Raw genomic sequence first — 12,810 nt, 5'->3', positions numbered from 1 at the left:
GCCTCAGCCCAGTCCCACGGGTAGGAAGAGCAGCCCAGGACTGGTGCCAGGAGTCCACACCCCAGGCTCTCCACTCCGCCTCCCCCTGCAGCTGGGGCATCTTCCTACAGTGATGAACGGGAAGAGGTTGTTATCTGCCAAAGGAGAAAGGACCACATCCTCCTCCCAGCAGAAGCGATAAGCACCTCCGCCATCAAGGCCCAGAGGCCTGCTTGCTTTTCTCATCTTACTTTGGGGAAAGTGGCAAACTGGGCTTCTAGCTGGTTTACTCAGGATATTTTTTTGACTCACATAAAAAAAAAAATCAAACTGAACCAGGGCAAATTATTCTACAAAGGCACTTCTCACCAGCCTGGCTGGGCTTTGGCCTGGCCCAGTTGAATCTATGCTTAAATAGACGTCTGCTGTGTGCTGGCTTAACCAATTATCCACAGGGCACTCTGGGCCTGAAGCCTCGCCCAGGCGCCAGGCATACAGGGCTGCGTCCCAGCCTGGCCTGGTTATCTCAGAGCACAAATACCAGAAACTGTTTTTAAGATGACTGCAGAAAAGAACGGGATTTTCCAGCATTCTGTGTCGTTTCTCCCTATCTTCGGGAGGAATGCACCACCCTGAATATGATGAGCCAGTTTCTGCTGTTCCTGAGCATGAGTGGGCGAGGTCAAAAGGGTGCCCCAGCCTCCGTGGGTCCACCAGGACCTGGAGTGAGAGAGGCATGGTCACACTCAGTCCCAGCCTTGTCTGCCCCGGGGGTGTGTGGGGTGGTTGTTATTATGATCAACAAGGCTGACAGCCCCATGAGAGGACAAAGGCCATCTCCTCCAGGAAACAACAGAGAACCATGACTCAGGACAGGATGACAAAGATGCCACCTAAGAAGTTAGGGCAGGCCAGGCATGGTGGCTCACACCTGTAATCTTGACACTCTGGGAGGCCAAGGCTGGAGGATCGCTTGAGCCCAGGAGTTCGAGGCCAGGCTGGGCAACACAGTGATAACCTGTCTCTACAAAACATTTAAAAATCAGCCAGGTATGGTGGTGTGCACATGTAGTCTCAGCTACTCGGGCGGCTGAGACAGGAGGATGACTTGAGTGAGCCTGGGAGTTTGAGGCTGCGGTGAGCCATGATTACACCACTGCACTCCAGCCTGGGCAAGAGAGCAAGACCTTGTCTCTAAAAAGAGAAGTTTGGGCAGAAGTCAGCTCAGGCTCTTTGGCAAGGAAAACAGGTGCAAGGAGACATGGGCACTGCACAGCCTCACAGAGAGTCCCCAGCTCATGGCCATGCTATGGGCATCACCATGCCTAGAGGCTGCTCAGACAGACAGGGAGGCTGGGAGGCAAAGGCTTCCTACCCAACGTGGGCCTGCTCTCCTGCTACAGACCTAAAATAACAAAAACTAGATGAGGCATAGACATATTTGAGCAACCTTATTTTTTTCCTTAAATATTCACAAGTCACAGAACTGCCTCTGAGCATTAAACCCTGAATTACGATATCAATTAACTGAGGTCTAATATCCCACTGATTAAAATAGTAGTGAGACAAGGATGAAGGATTTCCAAAATCAGCCTCTAAGCATCAAAGTGCCACCGTGTTGAACAAAAACTCATTTAAAGAGCCAGGAAATCCATCTCTCCTGGAGATGGATGTGCAGGGAATGGTTCAATTGGAGCCAGGTGGGCGGAAATTCAACACCACCAGACCTCCCACAACTATCCCTCCCACACTCCATGACCCAGTGATGCAAAGGATAAAATCCCACAAGGGGAAGGACAGAAAGAAAAGAGCTGGTTGGAATTACATATCCTCCAGGGGATCAACCAATTAGTCATCTCAAACCAAAGCCATGAAGAAAATGATGGTTTAGCTCAGCTATGTGCTGTGTGCCTGAAACCTAGCCAGGGGACGGGCAGACATGGGGCAGAGGTCTACCTCCACGCTGGACCAGGGCCTGGCTACGCCTCTCCTTCTGTCTGATGCTCCCACATCCATCTCCTGCCTCCTGGCGCGCGGTGACTCAAGTTCTCACTCTCCCCTAGGAGTCCCACTTCCCACGTGGCTTTCTTGCTGGCGTAGGGTTAAATGCCTATTCATGAGGACACAAAGATGAGCAATGCTAGCTACTGGAATCCTTTTCACAGACGCACCGAGAATTTAGGTCATCATCTACGTATCTTTTCTAATTTGGGACACGTTACCCAGGACGTAGAATCCTGGGGCACGTCTACCTGTGAACCAACCGCAGCTTCCCATCTCCTGTGCACACAGAGAGGCCAGGGAGCAGAAATAGACACGTTACCCACCGCCCGATTAATGCATGCAGGACACTTTCGTTCTGTGTAATTAACAGCTCTAAAACCGGTGGATGACTCAATTTAACACAGTCTCGCTTAAAACCCACGAAGGCAAACGGCAATTGCTGACACGCCTGCTCTCCCCTGACGCTTCCAGAGGTACTTAACCGAAACCCAAGGCACCAAGCTATCAGGTGGTATGAAAGCATTTCCTTTTATTTCCCACCTTACCTTCAGATCAATTTAATCATCTGCAAAACAGTAAAGCAGAACCACAGCCTAAATTATGGAAGTAAGACGCCTGCTCTTTTTAAGTTTCAACTTTTGACCTTCACATTCAAACTGCACTACCCAGCACAAGAAAAGAAATTATCAGTTATGATCTCGTGTTTGTGGGGAAGAGTATGATTATAAAGGAATTCACAGGAAATCAAAAAGGCGCTCCTTGAGAGAATGGAAAACAATAAAACAGTCACAGGCAGGAAATGAATGACAGCCGAACAAAAATGAGAAAGCGAGTCTGCCCGTGCTAGGAGAGGTTGCATGCTGCCTTCCAATCAGACAGGCTCCGGAGGAACCCCATGTCCCCAGCCAAGCTGCTAGCGGGAGCTGGGGTGCATATGGGTGGCAAGAAAGCCAAGCATCTGCCCCCCGGTTCCTCCACCCTACTGTACCCTGACCCCAGAGCCAGACCATTCCAAGGGTGCTGGACCGTGAGTTCAGTGGGACCAGCAGTGAGCTGGGAGGATGACTGACACTCAGGCAGCCCCACTCCAAGGGTGCTCCCTCAGAGCTGCAAGGAGCAGCGCAAGAGCCTGGGACCAACAGTTTGGGCTCAACTGGCATTTTCTTGGACAAGTCACTAACTTCCCTGCGCCTCAGTTTTCTCATCTGTAGCATGGGGATAACTAGAACACTTACCTAATACACCACAAATAAAATATCTTTACATACAGTGACATGTGTCGAGTGCTTAGCACAACACCTTATACACGTGGAGTCTCAACAGGTGACAGTCAGTGTTATTAAGATGTGCTTAATATTAAGCCAGCTACAGCCTGGCTAACATGGTGAAACCCCATCTCTGTTAAAAATACAACAAGTAGCCAGGCGTGGCAGTGTGCACCTGTAGTCTTAGCCACCTAGGAGTCTGAGACATAAGAATCGCTTGGAATTGGGAGACGGAGGTTGCAGTGAGCCAAGATCATGCCACTGCACTCCAGCCTGGGTGACAGAGCAAATCTCAAAAAAAAAAAAAAAATATATATATATATATATATATATATATATATATATATATATATGTATGTATGTGCGTGCCAGGCTGCGTGCGGTGGCTCACGCTTATAATCCCAACACATTGGGAAGCTGAGGTAGGAGGATCTCTTAAGGCCAGGAGTTCAAGACCAGCCTGAGCAACACAGGAGACCCTGTCTCTACAAAAAACAGAAAAATTAGCTGGGTGTGGTGGCATGTACCTGGTGTCACAGCTACTTGGGAGGCTGAGGTGGGAGGACCGCCTGAACCCAGGAAGTCAATGCTCAGCAAGCTATGATCACGCCACTGCACTATAGCCTAGGAGTGAAAGTGAAATCCCATCTCTAAAAAAAAAAAAAAAAAAAAAAAAAAGGACATGCCAATACTTGACTTAGACTCTCATTCAATCTTTGAGCCTACTTTGCAAGTGAGGAAACTGAAGGTGGGTGAATCTTCACGTCCATACCATGAGTGAGGTTTCACCACATCTCCATTTTACAGATTTAAGGAGCTGAGGCTCAGAAAAGTCAAGTGACTTCCTGACGGGGAGAAGCTGGGGCTACAATTCACATGTGCCCGAGCTGATGGGTTCCCGTTATCCCCATGACCTTCCACAGGGCCCAGAGAGAGAGGGTAGTGAAAGCATTCAAGGCCATTCAAAAGATGCATCCCTGAGTCATAATCTAACATCATGGAAAGCCCACCCACTCCTGTAAATAAGGGACCTGCCCAGCACCCCATGAAGAAGTGTTCCTCCAGTTACCCAGGGAATATGATGATCATGGCTACAGTGGACCCACTGAGAGTGCCTGGGACCTGGGCTATTAAAACATACCCCTGAGAAGTAGGGACGATGTGACATTTCTAAAACAGTTCTACTGCCATCAACTGTCAAATAAGTCCTTTCTGCTGCTTGCTTTAATAAAGTTAGAGTATCCTTACGAACACAGGCTCGACCTCAAAGCCTCGAAAATGTCACTAGAATTACAACGTGCTTCTTCCAAAGTGACAAATTAATGACTTATCCCTTAGGAGATGCAGGAACACAGGACCCAGCCGTGGTCTCCAAGGCACCCAAACTGTAAGCGACCTCAAGAGAATGTCCTGTGTGGGGCAGTGTAAGTGGACATGGTCCATTCTGAGTACCCAGGATTTATTCTTCTGCCAAATGGGTGCTACAGATAGGATAGGCTCTCTGGTTTCTCTTCAGATCCTATAAATCTTTCACCCTTTATGAACAGGTCAGGCATTTGTTACTTCATTTTATTGAGACAAGGTCTGGCTCTGTCACTTGAGCTGGAGTATGGTAGTATAATCATGGCGCACTACAGCCTCGACCTCCTGGGCTCAAGTGATCCTCCTGTCTTGGCCCCCCAAGAAGCTAGGACTACAGGAGTGCAACACCACGCTTGACTAATTTTTAAATTTTGTTTTTGTAGAGATGGGATCTCTCTGTTACTCAGGCTGGTCTCAAACTCCTGGCCTCAAGTGATTCTCTCATGTTGGTGTCCAAGTGCTGGGGTTACAGGCATGAGCCACCAGCTCAGCCTTGTTACTTTATAAAAACAAGAGGTGGCTATAAACGTGAAGAACACCAGCCTCGTCCTTACAGAGTGTGGCCGTGAGGGGCATGGGACCCACTGGCCTCTAACCCTCCTGAGGGTCAGTATTAGCACCAGTCAGCAGCCCTCGCTTCTCCATCTCGAGCTCAGCCCTCTCTCCCACTGGTGCTGCCTCAGACTCAATATACTTCAAGTCCCAGATCTGCCCCTCCCAGTTGTCCCCATCTCAGTGACACATCGCCCAGCATCACCTTCAACTCTGTCCTTCACTCAGGCATCACAACCAGTCCTTCCAGGAGCTTTCCCTCTTGACTGTGGCCTCACCGCTCAAATCAGTCCTGCTACCACCCCCCCGCCATCCCCACTGCCAGCTGGACCCCTGCAACAGCCTCCTCACTTACGCACTGTGCCTGAGCTTGTCCTACAACTGAGTTTCCACTCTGAGGCCAAAATGATATTTTTTTTTTTTTTTTTTTTTTTGAGACAGAGTCTTGCTCTGTTACCAGGCGCCAGGCTGGAGTGCAGTGGTGCGATCACAGCTCACTGCAACCTCCACCTCCCGGGTTCAAGCAATTCTGCTTCAGCCTCCCAAGCGGCTGGGGCTACAGGCAGGCGCCACCATGCCCAGCTAATTTTTTTTTTTTTTTGTATTTTTTAGTAGAGACAGGGTTTCATCGTGTTGGCCAGGATGGTCTCAATCTCCTGACCTCATGATCCACCTGCCTCGGCCTCCCAAAGTGCTGGGATTACAGGCGTGAGCCACTGCGCCCGACCCAAAATGATTTTTTTAAATGCAACCTAATCCTACCAATCTCCTGCTTAAACCCTTCAGAGGTTTCCTGTGTTTCCCATCCTTCTCAAGAAAAAGTCAAAATGCACACCGAGGCCCACCTAGCCACTGCCTGTCTCTCCGGCTGTTCTTGGGCTCTGCTTCCTGGCTCCGTGCTGGGCCCACAAAGCCATCATCCTTTCTCTTGTTTCCATGAATAAGTGGTCCTTTGTCCTGGGCCACTCTCTTCTGCTCCTTCCTTTTCCCCAGCCGATGGCCACTCATCTTTCAGGATACCGCCTTGGTCCCAAGCTCTAAGATGAGGTGAGTTAGAGGGGAAAACGTGATTGCACAGACTCAGGGTCAGATGTGAGAAGGCTACACTTCTCCTAGGCAAGTGATGATGATGCGAAGGCCTGGCCTTGCCCCCTTCTACATTCTCAGTAAGTACAACCATCCGTCAAAGAAAAAATGCCTTGCTGCTGTCAAAGGGCAATTCGATGGCTTAGGAAGAAAACTGGTGGCACATCGGAATTGGAAGGCCACCTCCAGGGCCCACAGAGGTGACACCCAGCATAAGTCGGCTCACTTTGTAGGCAGCTAGGAGAAGCCAGTTGTGCTGCAGGTAAAGGCTGCCAGTATCACCAAGGGAAGAAAGAAGGTGACAGAAGAATGCGTAGAACAGAATGCCACCTTTGTCAAGACACATGCGTGACATGAGGAAAACGTGGTTACCTTTCTGGCAATGGGATTAGGTGTGATGTTTATTTCTGCCCTTTTCACTACCCTGTGCTGGAGCTATCTAAGTTGGGTTTACTTATGGTGGGAGTTTTTATAAGATTGCAAATAAGGGAAATGATCAGTTTAAGTGACTCATGTCCTTTCAAAAAAAAAGTACAGCCAACCAACCAATCACAAGGAACAAGCGAAACAGAAAAGACTATAGGAGAAGGTTCTGGAAATTTGCTTTCTGAGGGGCTCTCTGAGATGGTGTGGGTGGGAACAACGGGCATTCCATCCCCATGAGCTGAGCACAACAGGCAAGGTGACCACAGGCTGTACTCACCACTCAACGATCTCTGGGTGAAGAACGGTGTTGTTGACTTTGAACCTGTAGGGGGAAGAGAAATCAAGGCCATTAATCCAATGGTCTATCATGTCCCAGCAAGAACGACCTCATTCAAGACATGCACACATGACAAAGAGAGGGTCCCACACTTTAATTTCATCCCATACTTCCATTTCAACAGGCCACAAAAGACCTGTTCCTCCTTTCCTGCAGCAGACCTGGCAGCCTGGGCCTTGTCTTCCAAATGCAGTCAGTTGGAGAGCAAGCTTTATGGCTACAAAACACCAGCCCCGATCCCCAGTAGGCAGACAGCATAGCCTCTGGTGTCAGGTATACCAAAATACACACAATAGGGGTAACGGAAGGAAAGAATGCAGAGAAAGCAGAAACCTCGCCAATTTGATGAAAAACATTAATCTACATATTTATAATGCTCCACGAACTCCAAGGAGGATATTCAAAGATATCTACACCTAGACACATCATAACGAAACTACCAAAAAAGTATCTTGAAAGCAGCAAGAGAAAAGTATTAATAATTCATCACTTACAAGGGATCCTCAATTAGATTAATACCTAATTTCTCATAAAAAAAACTATGGTGAACAGAAGGCAGCAGGATGACATTCAAAGTGCTGAAAGAAAAAAAAAATCCACCAAAAATCCTACATTCAGCAACACTATTATTAAAAAATGAACGTGAACTAAAACACCCCAGATAAGCTAAAACCAAGAAAATTTATCACTAGCAGAACTTCCCTGAAAGAAATACTAAAGGGAACTGTTTCAACTGCAATGAAAAGACACTGCAGAGTATCTTGAATCCACATGAAGAGAAAGCAAATACTGGCAATGGTAACCATATAGATAAATATAAAGACAGTATAAATGTATTATTTGTTTGTAACTCCTTTTCTCTGACTTAAAAGACAACTGAATAAAGCAGTAATTGTAAATCTGTATTGGTAAGTACAAAATGAATGAAGATGAAATCCATATGCAATAACAGCACAAAGGTGAAAGAGGGTAAGGAGACACACAGAGGCCAACTTCTGCATGCTATTTAAATTCAGTTGACACTAATGCAAACTAGATTTTTACAAGTTTAAGTAGTCAACTGTAATCCCCACAATAATCATTAAGACAATAGCTAAAACAGACAGAAAAGGAAATGAGAAAGAAATCAAAACGTTACCAAAAAAACAAACGAACAAACAGAAAAGAATGTAATGGAGAAAGTGAGGACCAAAAATGTTAGAAGACATGGAAAACTGATTTTAAAATAGTAAAGTTTTTCCTTATCAATAATTACTTCAGATGTAAGTGGATTAAATTCTCCAATTACAAGGCAAGGATTGGCAGAATACTTTTTTTTTTTTTTTTTTTTTTTTTTTAAGACGGAGTCTCACTCTGTTGCCCAGGCTGGAGTGCAGTGGTGTAATCTCGGCTCATTGCAACCTCCACCTCCCAGGTTCAAGCAATTCTCCTGCCTCCGCTTCCCAAGTAGCTGGGACTAAAGGCACGTGCCACCATGCTCGACTAATTTTTTTTTGTTTTTGTTTTTGTTTTGAGACAGTTTCTGTCAGCTAGGCTGGAGTGCAGTGGCCTGATCTCAGTTCACTGCAAATTCCACTTCCCAGGTTTAAGCAATTCTCCTGTCTCAGCCTCCTGAGTAGCTGGGACTATAGGCGCATGCTACCACGCCCAGCTAATTTTTATAATTTTAGTAGAGACAGGGTTTCACCACATTGGTCAAGCTGGTCTCAAACTCCTGTCCTCAGGTGTTCACCCACCTCGGCCTCCCAAAGTGCTGGGATTACAGGCATGAGCCACCACACCCAGCTTCTTTTTTTTTTTTAAGTTTAGGGGTACTTGCACAGATTTCTTTGTTGTACGGATTATTCTGCCACCTAGGTATTAAGCTTATACCACCTAGGTATTCTGCCTCCTAGGTATTAAGTTATTTTTCCTGATCCTCTCCCTCCTCCCACCCTCCACCTTCCAGTAGGCCCTAGTGTGTGTTATTCCCCTCTATGAGTCCAGACGTTCTCATCATTCAGCTCCCAGTTTTAAGTAAGAACATGTGGCATTTGGTTTTCTGTTCCTGTGTTAGTCTGCTTAGGATAACAACCTCCAGCTCCATCCATGTTCTTACAAAAGACATGATCTCATTCTTTTTTATGGCTGCATAGTATTCCACGGTGTCTATGTACTACATTTTCTTTATCCAGTCTACCACCAATGGGCATTTAGGTTGATTCCATGTGTTTGCAATTGTGAATAGTGCTGCATTGAACATATACATGCATGTGTTGTTATAACAGAACACTTTATATTACTTTGGGTGTATACTCAGTAATGGAATTGCTAGGTCGAATGGTATTTCTGTTTTTAGGTCTTTCCGGAATTGCCACACTGTCTTCCACAATGGCTGAACTAATTTACACTCCCACCACCAGTGTATAAGTGTTCCTTTTTCTCTGCAACCTTGCCAGCATCTGTTATTTTTTGACTTTTTAATAAAAGCAGGCAGAATGAATTTTTAAAATATGATTCAACTATATGTTCTAAAGAGACACACTTTAGATTTAAAGAAAAAATAGGTTGAAAGTAAAAGGATGAGAAACAATATGCTATACAAACCGAAACTAAAATGGAACTAGAATGGCTATACTAACATCAGACAAAATAAGCTCTAAGATACAAAGTTTCACTTCTTTGTCTTCAGACAAAGAAAGACTTTTATAATGATAATTAGGTCAATCCACAAAGGAGATAAAACAATTACAAACATATGCACTTAACAGAGCCCTAAGATACATGTATCAAAAACTAACAAAATTGGAGAGAGAAACAGACATCAATAATCTACTTTCCCTAATGAAGAAAACAACTAGACAGAAGATTAAAAAGGAAACAGAAGACGTGAACAAAAACAGGGTGGCTCATGCCTGTAATCCCAGTACTTTGGGAGGCCCAAGCGGGCAGATACCTGAGGTCCGGAGTTCGAGATCAGCCTGGGCAACATGGCAAAACCCTGTCTCTTCTAAAAATACAAAAATTAGCTGGGCGGTAGCACGTGCCTGTAATCCCAGCTACTTGGGAGGCTGAGGCAGGAGAACTGCTTGAACCCAGGGGACTGAGCTTGCAGTGAGCTGAGATCGTGCCAGTCCACTCCAGCCTGGGCAACCAAAGTGAAACTAAAAAAAAAAAAAAAAAAAAAAGAAACAAAGAAAGAAAGAAAAGAAAAGAAATAGAAAATCTAAACAGACCTTAACAGAGAACAAATTTGTAATAAAAAAACTTCTCATAAAGAAAACCCCAGGACCAAATGCCTTTACTAAGGAATTCAATCAAATGCTTAAAGAATTAACACCAATTCTTCATAACTCTTACCAAAAGCCCAAGAGGGCCAGGTGCAGTGGCTCACACCTGTAAACCCAGCACTCTGGGAGGCAGAGGCGGGAGGATGGCTTGAGGTCAGGAGTTCAAGACCAGCCTGGCCAACATGGCAAAACCCCATCTCTACTAAATATAAAAAAGTTAGCCAAGCATGGTGTCACGTGCCTGTAATTCCAGCAACTCAGGAGGCTGAGGCAGGAGAATCACTTGGACTCAGGAGGTGGAGGTTGCAGTGAGCTGAGATCACACCACCACAATCCAGCCTGCAACTAAGCGGGACTGTCTCAAAACAAATGAACAAACAACAATAATAACAAAAAGAGAAGAGGAGGCATTACTTTTCAACCATTTTACAAGCTCAGTATTACCTCGATGCTAAACTAGACAAAGACACCTTGGAAAAACAAAACTACACACCAAAATTACTTGCAAATAGAGACAGAAGAATTTCAACAAAATACTAGCAAACAGAATCCAGCAACATATAAAAAGGATATATATACGTCATGACCAAGTGGGAGATTTTTCCCAGGAATGCAAGATTCTTTCAACATACAAAAATAAATCAATGTAACACATCAATCATATTAATAGAACATGCAACAAAACCATATGCTTGCATCAATACATGCAGAACAAGAATCTGATAAGATCAAACACCTTTTCATAATAAACACTCAATGAACTAGGGAGGGAAAGGAACTTCCTCAACCTGATAAAGAGCATCTAAAAACAAAACAAAACAAAAAACCCCTCAACTAACATCATAGCACACTGAATGGAAAAAGACAAAAAGCTTTCCCCTAAGATGAGGAACAAGGTGAGCACGTCTGCTGTCTCCACATCTATTCAACCTTGTACTGGAGGTTCTAGCCAGGGTAAACAGGCAAGAAGAGACATGAAAGGCATCCACATGACCCTACAATTCCACTTCTAGGTATATACCCAAGGGAATGTGAAAGCATATAGTCACACAAGAAGTCTGACATCAATGCTCATAGCAGCATTAATCAGAACAGCCCAAAGTTGGAAGCAAGCCAGGTGTCCAGCAACTGATGAATGGACACATCAAATGTGGTATCTATCCATAGAAAATAATACTTTTCAGCCATAAAATAAAGTAGTAGTGACAGAATAAGCAAGCAGAGAAATAAGGAAAGATGGAGAAGACATAAACAATACATTAACCAACTTGATGTAATTGATATATACAGAACACTATGGCCCATAACTGCAGAATACAGGCTTTAAGTGTACCCGAAACATTTATCCTAATGGTCATGTGCTGGAAGTTCAACATATTTTAAAGGGCTGAGATACAGAGAATGTTCATTAATCAGGGTAGAATTAAATGAGATATCCATAACAAAAAGGAAATGATAAAATCTCAAATTGTCTAGAAATTAAGCAACAGACCTAAATACTCATGGTTCAAAGATAAAAATACAATGAAATTAGAAAATAGCAATATGAAATATCATAACCTGTGAGAAATGCAGCCAAAGCAATGTTTACAGGAAAACTCATAGCTCTACACATATGCAGCAGAAAAGAACACTGAAAATCAGTGATCTAAACTTCCATCCTAAGAATGCCCCTTGCAGAAAGCAATGAAATAAAAAGGAAACACATAAGAAAATTCTACAAAGCCAAAAACTGTCCTTCAATAAGATGAACATCATTGAAAAGCTGACCCCAGGAGACAAAAGGATCAGGTCGGGGCAAATCTCTGACACAAGAGAACCATGTGTGATCCCAAGCTCAGGCTGGAGAGGGACAAGGTAGCCTAGCACAAGCTGCAGGCCTCAGCAGAGAAGCCTCAGCAAGACTTCAACTCTCTGGATTCCAAGACCTGCTCCTTAGCCAGGTGCAGTGGCTCACACCTATAATCCCAACAGTTTGGGAGGCCAAAGCAGAAAGATCACTTGAGCCCAGGAGTTTAAGACCAGCCTGGGCAACATAGCGAGACCTTGTCTCTACAAAAAATTTAAAAATTATCTGGGTGTGTTGGCACACATCTGTAGTCCCAGCTACTCAGGAGGCTGAGGTGGGAAGATGGCTTGAGCCCAGGAGATCGAGGTTGTAGTGATTCATGACTGCACTACTGTATTCCAGCAGCCTGGGCAAGAATGAGACCCTGTCTCTTTAAAAAAAGAAAAAAAGAAAAGAAAAGGAAAAAAAGATCTGTACCACACAATGGTACACACAAGCACATGCAGGATCGTGACCTCCTGTCCTCCTGCAAGCCAGGGACTCTCCAGGGCTTCGTGAATGGTGTTGAAAATACCTACATATTGCCATGCTTGTGAGGCCAGCGGCCCTATTCCCAGCTGAGCCAGGTGAACAGGGTCAGGAACAGGAGAGGAGAGAGAAGGGGGTACCAGCAGGCTGAGAGGATTCCAGATCTCTGAAGCATTCAGGATCCTCAACTATACAAACAGGACCATATGATTC

General features: G+C 45.0%; 1 protein-coding gene across 1 annotated transcript in view; it reads right to left on the bottom strand.

Moving 5' to 3' along the window:
• The window catches only part of PEPD (peptidase D), a 130,192-nt gene that overhangs the window by 81,642 nt on the left and 35,740 nt on the right, over window positions 1-12,810 (bottom strand). The window contains exon 7 of the mRNA XM_003937320.4: window positions 6,952-6,996. Coding sequence (XP_003937369.1) covers window positions 6,952-6,996 — 45 coding nt within the window. The remainder of the gene's footprint in view (window positions 1-6,951; window positions 6,997-12,810) is intronic.

Source organism: Saimiri boliviensis, chromosome 14 (genome assembly GCF_048565385.1).
Source record: "Saimiri boliviensis isolate mSaiBol1 chromosome 14, mSaiBol1.pri, whole genome shotgun sequence".
Classification (NCBI taxonomy): Eukaryota; Metazoa; Chordata; class Mammalia; order Primates; family Cebidae; genus Saimiri; species Saimiri boliviensis.
Note: the sequence above shows the minus strand (reverse complement) of the source record. Positions and strands in the feature narration are given on the sequence as shown.